This window comes from Cajanus cajan, chromosome 5 (assembly GCF_000230855.2).
Source record: "Cajanus cajan strain Asha chromosome 5, NIPB_CcT2T_4, whole genome shotgun sequence".
NCBI classification, from domain to species: Eukaryota; Viridiplantae; Streptophyta; class Magnoliopsida; order Fabales; family Fabaceae; genus Cajanus; species Cajanus cajan.
In genome coordinates this window covers 11337193-11360976 of record NC_138521.1, presented here as the reverse complement: position 1 = coordinate 11360976, position 23784 = coordinate 11337193, and the positions used below count along the sequence as shown (strand labels likewise).

At 29.9% G+C, this 23784-nt stretch overlaps 2 protein-coding genes across 5 annotated transcripts; both read left to right on the top strand.

Annotated features, from left to right (window-relative positions):
• Positions 1–15574: 15574 nt before the first annotated feature.
• Positions 15575–21174, top strand: LOC109808354 (HhH-GPD base excision DNA repair family protein). 4 transcript variants are annotated; one of them, XM_083074931.1, is made up of 7 exons: positions 15575–16132; positions 16886–16945; positions 17399–17518; positions 17589–17686; positions 18202–18743; positions 19234–19340; positions 19438–19762. In XM_083074931.1, the coding sequence occupies exons 1-7, from the start codon at positions 15740–15742 to the stop codon at positions 19519–19521; spliced, it is 1404 nt and encodes a 467-aa protein (XP_082931057.1). In that variant the 5' UTR covers positions 15575–15739; the 3' UTR covers positions 19522–19762. The 4 variants fall into 4 exon arrangements, with proteins under 4 accessions (XP_082931057.1, XP_082931056.1, XP_020226913.1 ...); XM_083074930.1 differs by having other exon boundaries at positions 15577–16132; positions 19231–19340; positions 19438–19759; XM_020371324.3 differs by lacking the exon at positions 19438–19762 and adding an exon at positions 19778–21174 and having other exon boundaries at positions 15578–16132.
• LOC109808956 (DUF2996 family protein) lies at positions 21075–22879 on the top strand. The gene is made up of 5 exons (XM_020372157.3): positions 21075–21342; positions 21743–21821; positions 21932–22131; positions 22402–22474; positions 22579–22879. Exons 1-5 carry the CDS (start codon positions 21202–21204, stop codon positions 22731–22733), a joined length of 648 nt encoding a protein of 215 aa, XP_020227746.1. The 5' UTR covers positions 21075–21201; the 3' UTR covers positions 22734–22879.
• Positions 22880–23784: the final 905 nt, after the last annotated feature.

The following is a 23784-nucleotide window of genomic DNA, read 5'->3' as shown; positions in this document are numbered from 1 at the left end:
AATATATTTTTAGTCCCTTAAATTTAAGATAAATTTATTTTTAGTCCCTCAAATTTAAAATTGTTATTTTTAATCCCTATAATTTTTAAAAATATTATTTTAGTCCATTAGGTCACTAATAATATATTTGAAAGTAACTAATTAAGACAATTATGTAATATTAATCGAATTTAATGTGATATTTTCACTAATAGAGACACCAATAGATAGATTTTATGCAATAATGCTTAATAAATTTCTTAATAAAATTTGAATATAATGATTAAAATAAGATTTTTTAAAATTACAAAAATTAAAAATAATAAATTTAAATTTGAGAAATAAAAAATAAATTTATCTTAAATTTTAAAAATTAAAAACATATTTAAACTCTTTTTTAATTTAAATTTTTACTGACAGGTCCAACATATTGTATAGTCTCGAGAGTGTCTTTTCACTATCCCAACTTATGGTATAAAAAAAATATTATTGTTATCGATACACGCTAAAAAAAAAATGCTAACGTATGATTTATACAAATAAAGTAATAAAAAATGCAATAATGAAAATATATATTAGTGATATCTTAATAGAAATTATTTTTATTATTTAACAATATTCTTGATATATATGTTAATATTTGATTGGTTGATGTGTTATTGTTGTACTTGTTATTTTTTGTGATAATTATAATTATTTGTTGTTACATTGTCATTTGTCACTATATTTTATTTTGGTTTTGGGTCAAAAGACTCAAAACTGACAGGGGGATTCTGATTGGTGAACTCGAAAACGTCACTTTCCACCATTTATTTATTATATATTCTGTCCTTCCCACTATACGGGGATTCCTGCCTATAGCTATGATGAATTTTTAAAAAAAAATTAAAATGTACTCATTTTATAAAAATTAAAAATATATTTATACCTATTAAAAATAAAATATATTATTTATTTATAATTCACAATTTTTCATCATCAAATTTTCATTAATTGAAAAATAATATATATAGTCACGAATAATTAATATTATAATGTTAAATTAATAAAATATTAATTTTAATAATTTTTTATAAAATATAAATTTAATCGATTTAATCATTGCATGATTTAATCATTGCATTTGATAATATTACATTCATGATCATGTATATTAAATATTAAATAATTTATATTATTTTATATATGTTATTTGATAATTGATATTTATCTATATTTTAAATATTATTTTATATATTAAAATAAAATGATATGATGAAGTGTCAAATAACTTTAGAATTATATGAAACTTTGTATCTTTAATCTAATTAGTAATATAATTGAACATAACAATTAGATCGGTTAAGTTTGCATTCTATAAAATTTTATTAAAGGTGTCAATAAATTTTGACTCATCTATTTGTATGTGTGTGAGAAAACATATCTGATGAAAATATGTCATAACGTGGCAATGACAACAATGATAATAACAATGACATTAAAATAATGGTAGATATGATTATAGTATTTACAACAATAATGTCATTTGTAGGATTTAGAATGAAGAGAGAAAAATTTAACCTTTTTTTTTTAATAAACCTTTGAGGTTGGACTCAAGAATCCAACCCAAATATCTTCTCTCCATCCATATCTTTTTTTTATTTTATTTTATTTAATAATCCAATTAATTAAATTAATTAATAAGTCTATAATATAATTTTTATTAAAATCACTTATTTTATATATGAAAATTGGGATGTTATATAAATTATATTTAATGTGATGTTTTAATTAACAAGGTCACTATAATAGGTAGATTTAGTATGACAGGTGAAGTATGTGAGTTTTATTTGGCATTTAAGTAAATAAACTAAAATATTTTTTTTTTCAAATTAAAGAACTAAAAAATTATTTTAAATTTAAGAGATATTTTTTTTTACATCATATTTGAATAACTAAAAAATATTTAAAACTTTATTTTATTAAATAAAGTTATTATTATTAATTTTAAACTAAATTAATTTAATATATCTACCAAAATAAATGAAATATAATGTTAAATATTTATAATAAAAAAAACTCATAGTATTTTTATATACAATAACTGCATATATATTATAACTAAAAAATATAAAAATTTAATGTTTGATATGATAACATTAAAAAAGAGAGACATGAATTCTAATTTTCAATCGTCATATTTATGTTACTTTTACGTACCACCAACGTTGCCCATATCATTTTTATTTTGGTGAATATAAACGAAAATTACGTACTCATGACGAGTGTCAAAATTTTCGGCTATTTTGTCTCATGTGTCGGGTATGGGTTTCGTACTCATTATTCAAACCCACAAGTCTGAAGGCAAATCAGCACCAATTTGCCCTTAAGAAATTACACATAAAAGGTGCAAAACTTTCTCTGATTTCGTGTCCCACCTACACTATCTGTTCCCATGGAAAACAATAAATCTTAAATCCATATGATGTGATGATAAACTCTAAGCACACATAATTAAATACTAAACTATAAACCTTAAACTCACTTGAGAAAGTGGCTTCTATTGAATAAGATGGTTAATTGGAATGCATGAAGAATCCAACGATGTTTGTTATTGAAGTTTTCACATAGTATGGGAGGTGCTATTGTGGTAACCATTCTTAGTCCGGAAACAATTGTAATCTTAATTAGGAAATTCACCCTTCATTGGACACACGCGTTTCTATTGTCGTCGACTTGTCTAGCCATGGACAGCCCAAAAGGGATATACAAAATTGGAACCAGCAATGACCACGTGTCACACGTCTATTTTTTTTATTAAACTTTTTTTTTAATTTTTATAAAATTTGTAAAAAAAATATTAAAAAGTAGTAATTTGTAGTTTTGCTTTTTATAAAATGCTTTTGTTTTGTTTTTTTTTATATTTTTAAAATCTAAGGTTATTATTTTAAACTTTAAATAATATTCATTTTAAAAATATATACAAATTTTCAAAATATAATATGGTATGACATACAGTTACAAAAATAAACACATAATTAGTTTTTATTCTTGACAGAGACACGTAATTTGTTAAAAACATAGTATGATAATAACTATTAAAAATGATACTATAAACTAAATTATACTTTTGATCATTTATTTTATTTTTACATTCATTTTAGTCCTTTATCTATTATGATGTTCATTTTGATCATTTATATTTTATATTTAGATCAATTTAATCTTTTTAAAACAATGATCACTTTCAACTTTGTAATACGATTTTAAATCTATCTATTATGATGTTCATTTTGATCATTTATATTTTATATTTAGATCAATTTAATCTTTTTAAAACAATGATCACTTTCAACTTTGTAATACGATTTTAAATCAAATTTGACCAATTCAAGACATGAAATTTATAATATTAGATTCCCTCATAAAAATTATGAAATGAAATTGATGTTCAAATCTAAAAATCCAAAAAGACTATAAACATAATGAAAGTTGTATGAAAAATATATATCATAAACAATAATAATATGAAATTAGATTTTTTGAAAAATTTAATTTTTACCATATATTAACATTTTTTATTTAAAATTTAATTGCATTTAATATCTTTCATATAAGTGAATGTGATAAATTTCTAGTCTTGAATTAGTTAAAAAAAATTTAAAATGACTAAACTGACCTAAATTTAAGAGACAAAGAACTAAAATAAATATTTTAAAAAATAAATGATTAAAATATATCTAAAAAATAAAATAAAAAGAGAAGAATATAATTTAACCTAAATGATGAAAATTAAGGCCCTAACCCTTTTTCTTTTTCTGAACTCTCTTCTACTCGAGGGTGGGACCCAAGCGTAAACTAAGTCGTAATGATGCCCTAACCCTTTTTCTTCCACTAAACAGTTGATACAATCCTTTTTCTTCCACTAAACAGTTGATACAATCCTTTGTCATATTGAATAATGTTAATTTGCTATAAATAAGATGATTAGTTGGATAATGCATGCAGAATCCAAAAAGATTTTCCTTATTGAATTGCCATATACAAATATCATACATGGGAATTGCTAATGATTCTGAGTCTGCAAATGCAAACAGATGTTGGGTTCCGAGGAATCCACGAAACTCTCTGCCCGATCTCAACCAACCTTTTCTGCCGGACCTCAATAAGCTTCCCCCTCCTTACCTCAACGAGGATGACCACAATCAGTATGAGGTACGGGCACACATATATGCAACCGTAGTGCAACATTTTTCGTCCAAAATAAATTATCAATTCTTTTCTAATTTCATTATATATATTACTTTTGTGTGTGTTGATGGAAGTTATAATCTGACAATGTTTGTTCGATAGATGAAATTTAATTGAAAGGAGAGTTGTTGTTGTTCTACTTCTGCATGTAGCAGACGTGAGATAAGAGAAGGTGAAGGTGAAAGCTCCCACGTATCCCTGTGGAAGAAGATGGTTAATTGGCTTTGGTGCTATGTATGGGGTAACGTTCAAGAAGACTGAGTAACTCAAGGTCAAGGTTGTGGCATAAGCTAGATTCGAATGATAGAGTTAACCATCAATGCACTTGTTATCGTAAACTTTTTTATATCGATAACTAATTATATCTTTTAAATTATTTTATATTATTTTTATTTAATTAAATAAACAAATAACATAATACTATTAGAAAATATGATTAGTTACCGGTATAAATTTTTTTCACTATAGTGGATAAGTGATGTCGTCTTTATTTATTATGTCCCTTTCATATTTGGCTTTTTGTTACAGCTGTCTTGTTATCATGTTGTCAAAGTTTTTGTCATAATAATACTGTATTCAGTCTTCGTAATAATTATGTGCATGACTCCTTATAACAAGTAATGGTTTCGTTACTAAAGTTTTGATAGCATAACACTCTCTAAAGTCCTGCGAAGACTCTAATTACATGAAGCACCTTACACTGGTTTAGAAGCAAAACAAAGTATATATTTTAGTGGTTCACTTGAAGCGAATAAATGATATAACCATCTGTAATTTAAATTGAACTCAGTTGAGATGATTTTGACTCAAATTACCTTATTGTTTTCATGTAATTTGGTTGGTTGACCCTAACACTTTCAAATGTATGATTGGAAACTACTCCCTATATATTGTTGTTGTTGTGCTTCATAAAACTCGTTTAAGGTCTACCATCGATCTTCATTGTTTGTATTGTTTTTGAAGTGGGTTGTGTTTCATTAGACTCGATGAAGCCATATCGATCGGGAGTTTAGAGTTTTCAAAAGGGTTAATTATGAATGGATTACCAATGTTGGTCACCTAGTTTACCCGTTATTAGGGTTGTGCTTCATAAGGTTGATGAAGCAAAGTCCATCAACAGTCTAGGGTCTATACTTATTTTGAAGGAGTTATGACCATTGTTAGTCGCATAGGGGTTAGGGTTAGGGATAAATGAAATGAAAATAATTGTCCTTTCAATCAGCAGACAAGTGATGATTCAATTAGATTTGGGTTGATTCCAACACCCACTTTTGTCCATAGTCGAAACACGAGACTTCAAGCTCTCGATTTGATTTGAGTTATTCCTTAATCTGAGGTATAAGCAGCTAAAGCCTAAAGGGTGAAAAGCAATGTTATCTTGACTTCTTGAGAAGTCAGTAGTAACTTGTAAGGCAGATAACAAATCATGATCAGCGTAAGTATTGTTAGTCTTTTTTCTTAATTTTTTCTTATCTATGTAGCATATAAAGTATTTATTGACTTCAATTCTGTTAAAAAATTTAATTTGTTATTTTTTTTAATCATATGTTTTTATAGATAAGATTTGAGTTTGAAATCTTACTTAAAAATTTAGTCTAATATCCTGATGATATAATTGTTCTTTTTTCACCTTTCTTTTTGTAAAAGAAAAAAATATATGATAGGAATCGTATCTTAATGAAATCCGTGCAAAAAAAATTTCTATTTCTAAAACGTCGATATATATTTTACATCTTCTATGCGAAAATGAGATAATTTCTAAACAATTGTAATAAATTATATTTTAACATTTGCAATGTTAACGTTAAATATTTATTATATGTAACTCTTAGAGTAATGAATTAAGCCTAATTCAATCCTACAAAATTGGTTTGTAAGGTGAGAGTTGCTTTCTACTTATATACTATTTAATTGTCTAATTTCTAATTGTGAGACTTAGGTTTTTTCCAATAGTAACTAAAATTTATAAAAGATTATATATATAAATAAATATTATGTTTTAATATATAAATTATATTTAAAATTTATATAAATAGATATTTTTAAATATATAAATTATATTTTAGATTTATGATAAATAATTTATATTATAGTATAATATTAATTTTATTTATTGATAATTTATTTTATAAATAATTATAATAAATAAAAATTAAATTAAATAAGAAATTAAAAAAATTCATAAAAACCCTTTCATAAAAGAAAATTTTCTAAAAATACTTTCATACAAGATAAATGTTCGTGTTTAATATATAGATAAATAAATATTTTATTTTTATATAAAACAAGAAGAAATGCAAAAAAAAAATCTATTCAAACAATTTTTTTTTTGATAATTTAACTTTTTATAATTATATTTAATTTTAGAAACTGATATAATTTTGCTGACACAATTTCAAAATAATTATAATAAACAAATATAAATGGAAAATTGAGTAATTTTTTTCAAATCAAAATTGTCATTTAACTATTTATATAAAAAGCTAGATTAACTTGTACTTTTTATCTCCTATAATATTTAATTCGTAACTTTGATCTTTTAATTTTTAATTTTATAATTTTAATTCATGAATTTTGTAAAATTTACGATTTTAGTATTTCTTACTATTTTGTAAAATTAACACCATAAATTTTAAACTGTAATTTAAAGAAAAATATCATAATAAATTCACACAACTAGAAACCAAAATAAAGACATCATTATGAAACAAATTACTTCTTATTATAAAATTGTAGGCTAAATTATATTTTTTCTCTTAAAATAGAAATTCGCAATGGAATATACTGCAAATAATCTTATGTTAAAATTTTGGTGGTGTAATTATAATTATGATGGATAAAAAAAATTAATAAAATCATATTTCATGTTTATCTCAAGTCAAAGACCCTTTCTTAATTTACCCTAATCAAACGTCCACTCACTTTTCATAGAAATAGATCGTATTACAAATTTCATTTTCCTACTTTGAACATAGAATTCAGTGGGGGTTTGGGGGTTTGTGACAAAGGCATTATTTCAAATTTTTAGGTCTCTGCATTCCCATTTCTTAACGAACGACAACAATAACATTATATGGAGCTAAGTTCCAACATTTTTACTGTTATGAAAAAAATTTTAATTTTTTTTTACAAAAATAGAACCCAATATATTTTCCGCAATAGACTCGTTTATTGTTGTGGAATTTTCCCTGTCGGAATTCGGTTTTCAGGTTTTGAATTCCGTGCAGAACTTTACTTTTTTTTTTTCTCCATATTTTTTGTTTTTAATATATATATATATATAAAATATTAAAAATGTGTAAAAATATATTATAAAAAATATATGTCTATTATATTTTAATAATTTATATTTTTAATAAATTTAATAATTTGTAAATATAATAATTTTAATAAGTTATAATTTCAATAATTTAAAAATTTAATAAGTTAAAATTTGAATAAGTTAAAATTTAAATGTTATAATTTGAAAATTTTATATTTAAAATAAGTTATAATTTGAATAATGCATAAATTTAATAAGTTATAATTAGTTATAATTTATAATAAGTTATAATTTTAATAAGTTATGATTTATTTAAATATGTGGTAATATTATGTTTAGATTTTTTTTAGGAGAAGATATTTATTTAATTAAGTCTAAGTTGATGTCTTAATGAACTATGTTAAGGTATATATAGACATGTTCCAGAAATGAACTTTTTTGAATGAGATGGATACTTGCTATTTGAAAAATTTGAATTGAATAATTATAACTTGCAAGGAAGCTTCATAATGTTTTACATATATTAATTAACTATCTCCGTAATGGTGGCCATCTTCACAACAAGGGCGATATCTATTACGTGATGGATTTTTTCGTTGTGGTTCTTGCTCTTGGAATCCAAGATCAAGTTGTGGAGGATTTGGGTCATTTTGAAGGGCCATTTGTTGGAAAGCATTTGAGGAACTACTAGGTTCATTTGCAAAATCCAGTTGATAATAAAAGATTGCATGTAACTTTGTGTTGAAGATGGACTTGTAAAATCAACTCCAAATAAGTTTGTAAAAAAGTCCTTCGAAGTAGTTGCAAACGAATGCCTTCTATCAATTATGTTTGCTTTAGGCGTGATGTTTGGTGGAGGAAATGATGTAGTCTCGTGATATGATCGTGTAGAAGACATACCGATATCAAATGATGTGGTAGTCCATAATTGTTGATGGCTTCTCCTTGGATCTTGTAGTAGTGGTGGCATAGATAGGAAATGGATGGAATTGGCAATGTACCATTTCATGTATTCTCGTGTGTGACACAATGAGCCTTGCATTGTATGATCCGTTAATGTCAGCTCACCTTTGTTGTTCCACGCATCTATCCATTGTGCATGTCTTGTGATCCTGTTTTCATCCTGTTTTTCTCTCATGTCAATTGCGTGGAGATCATCCAAATTGTTGGGTGGAGAAGGGACTTCTTGAAAGAGTCTAAACTATAATTTGACTGTATCTGTTTGATGCCATTCAACAATTGCAAAGCAAAGGATGACGGTACATGAAGTTCATAGTTGTACATCTCTATAAGCTTACATGGGTATTGAGGGTTGCAAGTCTTGATATGGCGCCCATAAAAACTACAAATACATATAACTTTGTTAATTAAGATAATATGTAAAACAAAAGAAAACAATAAATAATTTAAAATTGTGTTATGAACATTTACCTGATTAGCTTGAATGTGGTCAAACATGGTTTTGTACCCCATAACATCATTATGAGGTTTATTCCGGAAGTTTAGGACTCTACCCCCGCTCCATCTGCACACTAAAGGGTATGTTGGTGGATTACTAGAAATTGGCGCAATATATAGCATGAGATACCATGCCCAAGACATTAAAAGTGATGTGCAACCACCCTTTGTTTTGCTCCCAACTTTTGTGACCCTGCACATTTTCCTGTACAACATAGCTAAACAAGCACTCCCTTAACTATATCTTCTAGTTCTTATAAGGTTAGTTGGTAAAGATAAATACATAAGATGAATTGTGTTTCTTGTTTTGTCAGGCATCAAAACACCTCCAATCAAACCTAATACATATGCCCTAACATGGGGGTGAACTTGTTCCTTTGATGGTTGTTATGGTAATGGCAACATGTTGTCTCTAAGCGACTTCAGTTTCACCATAGAGCCAACAAGTGACTCTCCCTTCATTAGAACAATGTTGAGATAAGTATCACACATGTCCTCCAAACCAAACATTGTTGGAGCAATGACAAGGAGTCCATCAATTCTTAGGTCAGTTTGAAGTGCAACATCCTCTAGGGTTATGGTGCACTCCCCTGTTGGAAAATGAAAGGTGTGAGTTTTAAGTCTCCACCTCTTAACTAAAGTGTTTACCAGTGCATGATCAACCTTAATATGCCTTAGTTTGGCCACCCCAGCAAAACCAAGTTGTTCAAGAATATGAACAATTATTGGGTTGGGTTTTATCATTGAATGATAGAATGATGAAATGATGTTCTCAATTTCCTGCAGTTATGAACAAATTACTTAGTAAAAATATACGTAGATATTGATTCACATTTTAAGTAAATAAATATTATGTATAAAACATACCGTTCTACCAATGAAGGTAGACTTGTGATCGTTTTGTTTTGTCAACAACATTTTTCGTGAAAGTTTGGAAGTTTAATGAACTTTGAAAGTTTGAGAGAAACGAAGAAGAATGAAGGATATTTGGTTGATATGAGTTATGGTAGCATTGGATGAAAAAAATTACAAAGAAGGTGTGACCGAGATGTCACTATTGTTGATAGAGGTGGGCCCCACAAGGAATCAATGCCCTACTCACGTAACGTGCACCTAAGAGGTGGGTCAAAGTGCTGCGTTGGTTAAGGTTTACGGGTCAATTTTTTTTATTTTTCACCAAGTTTTTCTATGACTTACATATATTTTTGACTTGTGAAACTTGTACATTGGATTCATTGATATGAATACTACTAAAATAAGTTGGTTTCAGTAAAAAATTACTTTTTTAAAAAAAATATCGTCTCCAAAGTGCTATGTTAGTTAGGGTTTATATGTTTTTTAATGTTTCACTAAATTTTTCTATGACTTACATATATTTTTGACTTGTGAAACTGATACCATTTGATTCATTAATATGAAAACTATTGAAATAAGTTGGTTTCAGTAAAAAACTAATTTTTTTTACATAAAATATCATCCCCAAAGTGCTATGTTGGTTAGGGTTTATAGGTTTTTAAATTTTTTCACTAAGTTTTTCTATGACTTACATGTATTTTTGACTTGTGAAACTTTTACCATTGGATTCATTGAAATGAAAATTATTAAAATAAGCTGATTTCAGTAAAAAAAATAAAAATTTTACATAAAATATCATCCCTAAAGTGCTACGTCGGTTAGGGTTTATAGGTATTTTAATTTTTTCACTAGTTTTTCTATGAGTTACATATATATTTTTGACTTGTGAACTTGTACCATTGGATTCATTGATATGAATACTATTGAATTAATTGGTTTTAGTATAAAATTTAAAAACTTATATAAAATCATCCCCAAAGTGTTACGTTGGTTAGAGTTTATAGGTTTTTTAATTTTTTTCACTAAGTTTTTAGACTAAGTTTTTCCAATGATGTTATGACTTGGTGTTAGGGTATGGCTATGGTAAGAGCTAGTGTTAGTGCAAGGGCATGTTTAGGGTTAGGGTTAGGGCATGGTTAGTGTTAGGGTCATGGTTAGGGTTAGGGTTAGCTAGGGTTACATGTAGGGTTAGCATTGGATTCTTAACCCCTCTTAGTAAAGCATTGATGACACCACTATGTAAAGCAGTGATTCTTGACACATCTGAGACACAACATTCATGACACCATTGTATAAAGAAGTGATTCCTGACACGTCTGAGACATAACATTCATGACACCACTACGTAAAGCAGTGGTTCCTGACACGTTTAAAACACAACATTCATGACAACACTGTGTAAAGCAGTGATTCCTGACACGTTTGAGACACAACATTCATGACACCTTGTGTAATGATTGTCTTGCCCCTCATCTAAGCCATTAAGATTCAATTGTGACTATAGCCATTAAGGTTCCGTTAGCAATATGAACATTATCAATGTAACCGTTCATGACCGTTCACAACTTGTCGTTAAGGGAATACAATGTTACCATTTATAAATAGCTCCTCATCCCTTCATTTTCTTCATTCACCTTCTAAGCTTGTTCCTTCGTTCATCCCCTTCTAACCTCATCCCCTCAATCATGTTCTTCATTCCCTTTCTTGAATCAAAAAATGTCTTCTTCAATCTATATATCATTGTTCACTTAGATGGTTCTATTAACCAATGTCCTAATGAAGGAGTCACCTTCACCTCCCCATTAGCAAAATTAGTTCGTATAAAGAGAGGAATAACTCTAAAAAGGCTCTAGAAAATCATCCACACAAAACTAAATCGACACAATAATGAAAGGGTGGCTACCATACATTTCTGCTACTCTATTAGACTTTGGCCCATGGGTTAGTAACTACACTTGTGTTGAATGATGACGAAGATGTCGAGGTACTTTTCGATGTTCATGATTCTAATAAACTTCAATCAGGTATTGAATTATATGCTACCTTTGCTACAAATGAATCGCATTCACCACAACTTTCACCTTACCAAATTTACCAAACTTACCAAAACACAAACCCTTCTGGTCCTTCGTATGATATTCCCTCTGAATACGACATTCAGTCCTACACACAACTTTTAACTAGTCCATTCATGGACCTCAATGAAATACCATCCCAACCATTTGAACAAATTATACCCTCTCAGCCAGATGTACAAAACACCATTGAAGAACATGTTGTTGTTGGTCTCCCAACAAAAAATGTCTTTGATCCTTTTAGCGAGGATGAAGACTAAATCCTCTCCCAACATGATGATGATGAAGAAGACTCCCTCCCACTTCCAAATATTCCACCACTAGAACCATTAGCCATATACAACCCACCTACACATTTTCTAGACATCCCCAATCAAATCCAAGAACATGATCTTGAATTTAGCCATGTCCTTGATCATGAAATGGTTGTGTATCCGCCTGGAACACTCTTTGTTGGGCAATGCTTCCAAACAAAAGAACAAGTGCAAGACACCATAAAATAGATTTCACATTGTGAATCACTGCACTTACAAGGTTAAGATGTCAAGTACAACTAGGCTTGTCATAAAATGCGTTCATCATGACTATAACTGGAGATGTCGTGCTATATTGCGCACCAAAGAGCAACACTGGAAAATCATGAAGTTTGAAGGCCTCCACACATGTGTTTCCCCACTCATATCACAAGATTATAATAAATTGGGATCACGAATGATTTCTCAAACCATTTGTGAAACTATTGAGGCTGATCCATCCACATCTATCTCAACCATCATAGCCCACATCAAGTCCACGATGGGTTACACAATCAACTACATAAAAGGATGGCTGGGAAAGCAACATGCCACTGAAAACATCTTTGGAAACTAGGAGGAGTCAAACCACAAGTTACCAACTATGTTGCAAGCAATGCAAATTATGTTTCGGGCTTCATCTGGAAATTAAATACACAACTGGCATACCAAGGTGGCTTATTGGACGAGGGGAGTGTTTTCTTCAAGAGGTTATTTTGGACCTTCAAGCCATGCATTGATGGTTTTGCCTTCTGCAAACCAATCATTCAAGTGGATGGAACATTTTATACGACAAATACAAAGGGACATTATTGGTGGCAGTTGCACAAGACGGACGCAACAACATAATTCCCATTGTGTTTGCTATTGTTGAACGTGAAACAAGCGATGCATGATTCTTTTTCCTAAAAAACTTAAAGAAGTATGTAGCACCGCAAGAAGGATTGTGTCTCATTTCAGATTGTCACAAGGCTATTAGAAGTGTATACACCAGAAATGAAAGTGGTTAAAAATAAATGTTTTCTGTCCATGTCTATTGCATTAGACACATTGCATAAAACTTCATGTGACGATTAAAACTGCGACACTCAAGAAGGATGTTGTCAACATAGGTAATTTTTTTTCCTGTAGTCTATATTATCATTAATATTTTTTAAAACTATTTTACTTAATTTTCATAATTTAATTTATAATATTTTTTGCAACATATGGGATGACTGAACCTAAATTCTTTTACTATTACAACATAGTAAAAGATAAAAATGTTGAAACAACACAATGGTTGGACAACATCCCAAGAAAAAAAATGGACGATGGCATGGGACTAGGCATGGCAATCTAACCCACCCCGTGGGTACTCGCCCGAACTTGCCCCGATTTGGATGGGGAAAACCCGTGTTTATCGGGTTTGGGTTCGGGTTCGAGTTTTTCCCGATTCATAAAATTGGGGGCAGGGGCGGGGGCGGGGTGCGCCCCGCTTAATAATATAATTAAAAAATTATTTTTATAAATATATAAACCAAAATTATAAATATTTATATGTAAAAATTTATATTATTTTACTTTTCTTTTATTTATTTTTTTAAATTGTTCATATTTATTTAAAAGAAAAAAGAAGAAAAAAATAGGAGCGGGGACGAGGGCGGGGCGGGAAAACCCAAACCCCGCTGGGGGCGGGGATTGGGACCTAGATTTTATCCCTAGCAGGTATCGGGGGCGGTTTAAATTTGCGGGGGCAGGGGCGGGTGCCTACATGGGACAATGGATGACGTTGAGGACACATGACAACAAATCTAGCAGAGTCTATTAATTCAGTCTTGAAGAAAATAAGAAACTTGCCAATTTGTTCCATAGTAATGGCGACATATACCCGTTGCAACAAGTTCTTCATTGAGAAAGACAGGGATGTGGATGCAATAATTAATGTTGGACATGTTTACTCAGAGATTGCAACTAAAACTATTCAAAATGAACAATCAAAGGCAAACACTCATAGAGTCATCACCTTTGACAAAACAAGCACTAGATTTTTAGTGGAAGAAACGCAATATCTGAGAGAAGTTCGAATCGTTGGGAGATTTACAGTAAGACTAGATGAGATGTGGTGTGATTGTGACAAGTTTCAGAAAGTTCAGATTCCTTACTCGCATGTACAGATGTACTTGCTTCATGCTTACATGCACGTCACAACTTCGAAAGTTACATATCTCTCATTTATATCTTACAACAAATTTTAAAGGTATACAAAGAACAGTTCGGAGAGCTCAGACACAACGATTATTGGCCAACTTACACTGGCCAAACTTTGTGGTCAAATATGAAATTGAAGAGAACTTCTAAAGGTCGGCCCAAGTCCAACATGATTAAAAAAGATATGGACATTAAAGAACAACATAATTGTATAAAAAATTGTTCATATTATCACACCCTTGGTCACATTAGGAAGACATGTCTAAATATTAGTCATGCATTTAGTTCCCATCACCATTGATTGTTGTAGTGAGTTTTAAGTTTGATAAATGTCATTGTTTAATTTTATAAATGTCATTGGAACTTCACAAATTTTTACTATTCCTTAATTATTTTCATTTAGTACACATTTTAAATTAAAAATAATTTTAAAATTTAATATAAACAAATATATTTAATATTAACTAACTTATTAAATTTTATCAATTCTATTACAAAATAAATTATATAAACATAAAGTTATTTTCATTTTTATTTAATTTATAACAATATTATTTTTCATCTTCTAACTTATAAAAATTTACATAAAAATATAAGTTTTATAAACACAATAATATTATTTTTCATTTATATTTATCTTATTAAAATATTATTTTTCATCTTCTAATATTTAACTTATACAAATAATATAAAGAAAATACATAACTATTTTTTTATAATACATTTTTACACATTTTAATATTTAATTTTTATATATTTATATATTAAAAATAGAAAATATGAAACAAAACAAAAAAAGTTAAATCTCGCACAGAAATCAAATTCCGGGTGACCGAATTTTGGCAGGGAAAATCCCACAACAATAAACAAGTTTATTGTGAGAAATGTATTGAGGGAGTCTATTTTTGTAAAAGAATTTTAAAAAAATTCCATAACTTCTTATTATTTTGTAAAATTAACACCATAAATTTTAAACTGCGATTTAAAGAAAAATATCATAATAAATTCACACAACTAGAAACCAAAATAAAGACATCATTATGAAACAAATTACTTCTTATTATAAAATTGTAGGCTAAATTACATTTATTCTCTTAAAATAAAAATCCGCAAAGGAATAGACCGCAAATAATCTTATGTTAAAATTTTGGTGATGTAATTGTAATTATGATGGATAAAAAAAATTAATAAAATCATATATCATGTTTATCTTAAGGCAAAGACCCTTCATCTACCCTAATCAATCGTATTACAAATTTCGTTTTCCCACTTTGAACATAAAATTCAGCGGGGGTTTGTGACTAAGGCATTACTTCAAATTTTGAGGTCTCTGCATTCGCATTCCTTAACGAACGACAACAACAACCTTGTATGGAGCTAAGTTGCAACACCATCGCATGTTTTTGAGTTTACCGTCACCATCACCACTGTTTTCCAACATGTCAAAGCAAAAGGAGAACACGGAAAGGAGCGTGAGCAAAGCCAAAAGGGCACATCCATTGGCGGAAGCAGTGGAAGACATCGAAGACGCACTATCCTTCTCCAAAGACGAGACTCGCAAACTGAGAGTGTCTCTTTTGGATTGGTACGATCTCAACCGCAGGGAACTACCTTGGAGAACACAACACCTTGAACAAGAAAAGGAAGAAGAAGTTGAAAGAAGAGCTTATGGGGTGTGGGTTTCCGAGGTTATGCTTCAGCAAACAAGGGTTCAGACTGTTATTGCCTATTACAACCGTTGGATGCAAAAATGGCCCACCATTCACCATCTTGCACAAGCTTCTCTTGAGGTTTCCTTTGCCTTTTCCACTCCCCATTTTCACGTTTCTTGTAAAAGATGTTTTTTTTTTCAATGTATAATTTATGGGTAGTTAAGAAACCCGTGGACATCATTGCAACTGTTCTGTGAATCTGCTGTCAAGTTGCTATTTTGTGGGAGTCATGAAAATTAAAAAATATTGTTTATACTTTGATGTTAACAAGTCATGAACTTTAGGGCTGATGATTTGATGCCATGGTTTCACTTCCTAGTTGATAGTTTGTGAAGTTTGATTAATGTTTTTTAAACAAAATATGACAAGTTATTAATGCTTCAAGATGATGGATCTTTGTTTCAATTATCGTTGCTCCGAGCCAGGGTTTTCATAAGAAGGAAAGGGAATTTTTGGATTACAGTTTTGCAATCAAGGTTGTTGATGGTCTTTGAAGGTAGAATGGGCTAAACTAGGGTTTGAGCACGCGGAAGTTTCCAGGACATATAGGAATATCTCTGTAACCCTGTGTGCTTTGGAGCTTGTTTAGATATAAGTTAGAAGTACTTCTAAGAGTTTCTCTATTAGAAAAAACTCTTTATTTAAAGTAGAGAAATTCTCAAAAGTTTTTCTAAGCTTGTATCCAAACAGGTTCTTGGACTAGTATAGATAGCAATAGCAGATTATTTCTTTTGATTCCTTTGCTTTCTATGTGTGCATGTGTTTAAAAGCAGTGGTTGTAATTTGTAGACTAATTGTATCTCACCATGTGATTGTTGCCATTTTGTGCAGGAAGTAAATGAGATGTGGGCAGGTTTGGGCTACTACCGAAGAGCTCGTTTTCTTCTAGAGGTGTTCTATCGTGACAACATTATTTTCATCTTCTGTTGTTTATCTTTTACTACCCTCTATAAGTCTCCCTGATGACTAGTTGGAAATTGTTTTTAAAATTGTTATAATGGTGTTAAACCTTCTTCACTTTATTTTTTTCATCCTCCTTAGTAAAAGGAGCAAAACACGGAGAAAATAATACATGCATCAAATTCTCATAATAATTCATATAATGGATATTGCCAAACATAGAGTATTAGAAGCTTCTTCTTCATGTCAAGATCTTCGATGTCTTATTGATCAACTTTGTTTCTGTGTTTGATCAATGTTAAAAAATCCTCAATCTTGTGTTATATAATGAGAATGTAAGTCCTACTTAAAAAGAAAGTAGCGAAGACAGATCAGTAAGAGATAATTAAGCTTTACCAGTACATGCTGAAGGTTTGAGTTTGACCAGGTTCTTTCCATTGTCAGGGGGCAAAGAAAATAGCTGCAGAAGGAGGCAAAATTCCTAATGTGGCTTCTATGCTACGAAAGATTCCTGGAATTGGAGACTACACATCTGGAGCAATTGCTTCTATTGCATTCAAAGAGGTGGGCAGTTTCTGCAATTTTGGTTCCAGAATTGTAACTATTGGCTATTGCTCATGCATTAAATTATCAGGTTGTACCTGTTGTTGATGGAAATGTTGTAAGGGTGATTGCTAGACTGAGGGCTGTTTCTGCAAATCCAAAAGACTCGGTAACCGTTAAGAGGTTTTGGTGAGTTCATGTCATCAAGAACAAATTATTCATCATTAATTGGAAAAACATTTTTTTCCTTATTATTATTATTATTATTATAATGATTTTGATATCTCAGTTCTCATCAAATGTGTTACCTGAATAAGAAACAATGGAAGAAAAAAAGTAGTTTTTTTAAGTGTCAAATTAGCACATCTACTGAAGAAAATAGCAGTAGAGACCACTTTGAGCCTATCATGTTGATTAGAAAAGCCTTTCTAATTTTTTCTTGCCTTATGCACAAGTAATGGGGAGGCACATGCATGACATGAATAATTGAAAAGAGTGGGAGCTTTTAGTTTCTTCTCTGACATGATGTGTCTCTCTATATGAGGTGTATTTTTAAATTGGTTGCTCCTAAGGTACATATATAGGCTGTTAGTAAAACATAATTTTACTGATTTCTTGTTGGCACAATTTATTCATTTTATAATCAAGCTTGTATTTCTTGTCATTTACTTTTTTTACTGTTGTGGGTTGGAATGGAGATTAAGGAAATTAGCTGCTCAGTTGGTTGATCCTGTTCGTCCTGGGGACTTCAATCAGGCTCTCATGGAACTTGGGGCAACTGTATGCACCCCTTTGAACCCGAGCTGTTCCTCTTGTCCAGCGTCAGAATTTTGTCAAGCACTATCAATGGCTAAAAATGATAGTACTGTAGCAGTTACAGATTATCCTGTTAAGGGTGTGAAGGTTAAACAAAGAAGTGATTTTTCCGCTGTATGTGTGGTTGAATTAATTGGAACTGAAAGATTGTTGGATAAAATCCAGTCTAGCAGCAAATTTATTCTTGTCAAAAGACCTGAAGAAGGATTGCTTGCTGGTCTCTGGGAGTTTCCATCTGTCTCACTTGATGGAGAAACAGTTCCAACAGCTAGAAGAGAAGCAATGGATTGCTTCTTGAAAAAGAATCTCAAAATTGACATCAGAAAGACTTGCAATATAGTTTTGAGGGAAGATATTGGGGATTTTGTTCATATTTTCAGCCACATTCGCCTCAAGTTGTATGTTGAATTGCTGGTGTTACAATTGAAAGGTGCAATCCTTTTTTTCTATGTCTGTTTGGTTTCTTCAGATCACATATACTTACGTAGGTTATTATGGGCATTTGTAATATATTATCATTATTGAACTACAATTAGCTAAAAAGGCCATGACCAACCAGGGTATAGCCAAAAGTTCCTTGCATCTTAATGAATGACAATGGACATGCTAGTATGCTGCTATTATTTATTGATTCTCTCTAACTCTTCCTAGTGATAATTTATGTTAGTCATAAATAATACAGCTCATTGTCAATGTGACACAGTTACTGCTTCTGAAATTTTATTCAGTCGGCAACTATTTTTGTAGTTTAATATCATGAATTCGTCTAGTATGTGAGATTCTGTGGTTTGAAGAAGACTTAAAAAGTGTTCTGCATGGCCTGTGGATTAATTAATGTGCATGAAAATGAATACAATGATCACATTGTACACACTAAGGCTACTCCTTTTTGTACTAATGTTAATTTTTTCTTGTAGAAGGAGGAGTAGATGATTTGATCAAAAGCCCGGACAATAAAACTACAACTTGGAAGTGTGTTTACAGTAATGCGCTTTCTAGTATGGGACTGACGAGCAGTGTAAGAAAGGTTGTATTCTGCACTTAGCAACCTCACTTAATCTGTTAATCCTTTTCTCACTTGAAACATTTATAAATACGTGACAAGTGTGTGATGACTTTTATAGGAGTTCAACTTGGCTGGCATGCAGCATACCCTCACAACAAACAAAATTTCTACCCTCTTGAAAAGCTTTGAAATAGCCATGTGAAACACAATTGACATGAATGACTACTGTTGTGTGTCCACATTGACTGACCTCTGATTTGAAATTGAATCCGTTAAAATTGCATTTTGCACTAAGTGTCTTAACATTATAAGTTAGAAAGCATTTAATCATTCTGTTTATTTTATGCTGTTTATAAGATAATTCATTATGCCAAAGTTTTAGATTCTATGGATTTAAGGATAAAATTCGAAGTTTCTTTTTTATTTTGAAACCATAATTTGTTATCTTACTGCTGCAGGTGTACAACATGGTTGAAAACTTTAAGCAGAAAAGTCTTCCTTTTAACCACTTTCCAACCAAAAAGAGAACTAGAACGACGAAGAGAAACTAGCCTAGTGAATCAGATTTGCTACATTATGCTTACTACTTTCTGTAATTAAATGGAAAAACGGTGCAATAGTTGCATTTTATTCTTAGTAGACTGCATTGTTAATTGTTTAAGGTTTTTTCCTTTTGATATGGAAAGTATAGCAATCCGAGAGAGTAATAATATTCTGATACTCAAATATTTTAAATACTTAAATGTTCTGCATTTATCTCAATTTCTTACATTTATCACATCATACACCTATTACATCTATTAGTTCTATGTTTTATTTTTTTTTCTCTTTTCAGGTGTATATTAGCTCATACAGTTTACAAGAGATATTTCCCGTCTTGAATATCCTATCTATACTGGTATCTTTCTGCGTAAATTTATTACCTTTCAAAAAGAAAATTTGAGAATCGAACTTAAATTATAGTCGTTGTGAGCAAAAGACTCGACTTGATATGTCAGCCTCTTTTGGTAACAATCATTTACAAGAATGATAATCAAAATAATTTGACCCACTATAAATAAAAAAAAGCAGTTTTTATTTTCTCTTTCCTTCGTTTTTTGCCTCATTATTTTTCATTTATAAATTTATTAAATAAAAATGATTTAATTCTAAGCATTTCACAAATAATTATAACCTAAATTGTTATATTTAATTTATTAAAAAAATGTAACTTGAACTCAAAGAAGGAAGCATTTTAATATCCTCATTTTTATTATCAAAGTTATATTCAACATTAAATTGTACTTTTTTTTTAATTTAATTTTTGTAATCTGGTTAAAATTTACGTGAAGGATTCTCCTCCACAATAGTATCCTAAAGGACCTAAACTAAGTTGAAAGTAAGGTTAACATGTGTACCCAAGAAAATACATTATAGGATTTTCCTCGTTATATTTTACCCTTTTTTAGCGAAAAAACATCAGAAAGGGGTGAGAAATTTATCGGAGAAGCGTGTACGAGAAAATAAATACTAAGAAAACTAGCAGCTGAACTCTTTGATTTGTCCTTAGCAATTTTATTATGTACGGTTGAAACTCGTTCACAGATTCATCGGAACTAGTGGTGACTATTTCTGTCACTCCTTGTTTTGTACTCTAGTGTTCCTAGATTGTATATTTATTTATTTATTCTTAAATAGATAGATAGAAGAAAAGGCATCAAAACCAGTGGTACATATTATCTCAAGCACCATGTGGATCAGAGGGTTCTTTCATTTTGTTCCTCCCACGCATATTTTTCACTAAAACCATTAACAAACCAGTGACAGAAAAAAAAATGGTTGGTGACTAAATAGAAAAAAAAAAAAAATAAGAGAACACAATCAAAGCACTAAGAGTGGAAGAATGCAAATGGCAATTTTGTTAAGGGGAGGAGCACTTGGAGATTCTACCTTTCGTTTGTGTTCATTACCATCAACTTCTTCTTTGCATGTCTCCCAGAATGTTGCCATACCCACCTCATCATCATCACCAATACTACCTTTGGTATGTTTATCTATCCTTTGATTATTCAGCTCCAACTAAAATAATTTATCGATGTTAAGCAATTCATTAAGAATTTTTTATTGCGATGTTATGTATTTCTCTTTTCACTCAATAGCCAACCAGTAGTTACATGAATTATTAGGATCAGTTTAGTAATGAAAAGATTTAGTATACATAAGTTCTTAGGTTAAACTTTGTTGTTGATGGTGTAATTCCTACTAAGAAAAAAAATGTAGTAACACTTTCAAAGTTCACTTGTTAGTAAGTGTTGGATTAGATCCTTCTAATGTAAACTGAACACTGGGATATTTCATTTACAGCAATAATTCTTGTTTTTTTTGGTTGAGGTAACCAAATGATGTGAAGTTTGTTTTGAATAATTGTTTTTCTTGTGTTGCAGATTGCAAGTAAATTTAAAACAGCCAGCAGAAACAGAATCACCTGCTCTGCTGTTCAAGAATCATCTCCTAGCACAGCAGGTGTGTTTCTGCATTAGCATAACAGAATGTTTTAATTGCCAAGAGTTTGGATTATTTAAAACAATTTTGCATATGGCTAATTGTGATTAGTCTAATTGAAACATGATTAGCTACTACTACTGAAACAAAGGAGGAGGTAAAGGAAGCTACAGAAGCTCCAAAAGCTGCACCAGCAAAGAAACCTCCTGCTAAAGCTCCAGTTAAGCCTCTGCCCCAGATGATGGAAGAGGATGTGATCCCTGCACTCAAAGAAATATTTGAAGCCCAAGAAGATTTCTCCAATATTGAGCTCATTTTCAAGGACAATAAGGTTAGTAAGTAGTAATGTAGATATATCATATATGCCACATTCATACTATTGTCTTTGTAATGATTCCAATATTCTCCATCCTTTACTGTCCTTCAAATTTCAGCCACTTTTGTGAGGCTTAGAAAACTTAATTTGACTCTTGTGAAGATGGAATTGGATCCTTATACATGGAGAAAACATAGTCTCCACTAGCATGACCCTTTTTGAATTATTCATCTTATAAAGCATTATAGGACAATTCATAACATTTGATTTGGAAATGACTCACAGTTGGAAGGTTCATTTTTGAAGAAAGGCAACCCCTATACATTTTGGGCATTCTTTCCCACAGGAAATGTCACTGGTATGTACATTTTTCGTTTTCTTGAGAAACTATACCACACTAACATTGAGTTATATGCAATTGTAAACAAAAGTAAGCATCATTTGTGTGTTTCCCTTGAACAGGTCCAAAGGGGTTTTCTTTGTCATCGTATAACGCAGGAGCAAGCACTGTCGAGCCATTTCTTATTGATGAAAAGAAGATTACAGCAAAACACATAATCTTCTGGGTTGAAAAACGTTTGGCAGCACAGGGGATCATTCCAGTATGGAAAGATTAATCTCTTAAAAAATGAAATTATACTTTGGTTGCTAATGATGTACAATACAATTCAATATTCTCTGCGTTCCTTTCATTAATGACTATGATATACATAGTAATTGTGTTGATCATTGTGTCAATGTAATAGAAAATTTAGTTCATCAATGCGCAGTCAGATCAATAATATAAAAAAATTTAAGTTTTTAGTTTATCAAATTTGTGATAAGTTTTTTTTAATGCTTCTCCAAATTTATCAACATATACGAAGTTATAATTTAACCATTAAGTAAAAAGAATTTACATTTAATATAGTTATTAAATGGTATAATAATTAATAAAAATTATACTAGTGTCATTTGAACCTTTCTCATATATAAATTAAATCTGTTTTATAAAATTAAAGTTTAAATCTGATCAATGATTTATCCTAAACTTCTTTTATAGGTCTAACTTGACATTTTTAAAAATTTGGTCCAACATATTATCTTATTAAAAGCCTATTTTGCATTAACAATATCAAATAGGCTAATAAATTTAAGTTTAAATAAGCCAACAATCAATCCCTCTAAATTAAACACAAACGTCTCTCGCATAAGAACGTTTTTAGTGATGACAATATGATTTTTAAGATTTTTTTAATTTATTATTTAATTTAGTTTTTATTTATCATAATTATTTATAAAAAATTTATATTTTTAAAACAAATTATCGATAAATCAACTCTTATATATAAAGTACAAATAATTTTCTTACCAAGAGTGACTTTAGGGACTTTTCTGTGAGGAGAAGATTTTTCGGGATTCTTTTAACTTCATATCTAATTCGATTTTTATTTATTACAATTATTTAAAAATTAAATATAATATTAAGTGTTGATAAAAATGAAGTATCAAATAATTTTTAATTTTTTTAAAATTTGCTGATTTAATCTATATATTAAGAACTTTTAATTCAATGATTGGATTGTTAAAATTTAATGTAAAATATGAATTATTGAGTAAAATAAATTTAAATAGACATACTTTTAAAGTAAATAGATCCCTCGTAAAAAAAAATATATATATATAGAG

What these genes read in the sequence shown, in the direction of transcription:
- LOC109808354 (XM_020371323.3), top strand. Translation starts at nt 15,740, where the DNA reads ATGTTTTTGAGTTTACCGTCACCATCACCACTGTTTTCCAACATGTCA. An exon ending in GCTGGTGTTACAATTGAAAG is followed by an intron (nt 18,744 to 19,230) that starts GTGCAATCCTTT and finishes TTTTTCTTGTAG; the next exon opens with AAGGAGGAGTAGATGATTTG. An exon ending in TGACGAGCAGTGTAAGAAAG is followed by an intron (nt 19,341 to 19,777) that starts GTTGTATTCTGC and finishes TTACTGCTGCAG; the next exon opens with GTGTACAACATGGTTGAAAA.
- LOC109808956 (XM_020372157.3), top strand. Translation starts at nt 21,202, where the DNA reads ATGCAAATGGCAATTTTGTTAAGGGGAGGAGCACTTGGAGATTCTACC. An exon ending in TCATTTTCAAGGACAATAAG is followed by an intron (nt 22,132 to 22,401) that starts GTTAGTAAGTAG and finishes AATGACTCACAG; the next exon opens with TTGGAAGGTTCATTTTTGAA. An exon ending in TCCCACAGGAAATGTCACTG is followed by an intron (nt 22,475 to 22,578) that starts GTATGTACATTT and finishes TCCCTTGAACAG; the next exon opens with GTCCAAAGGGGTTTTCTTTG.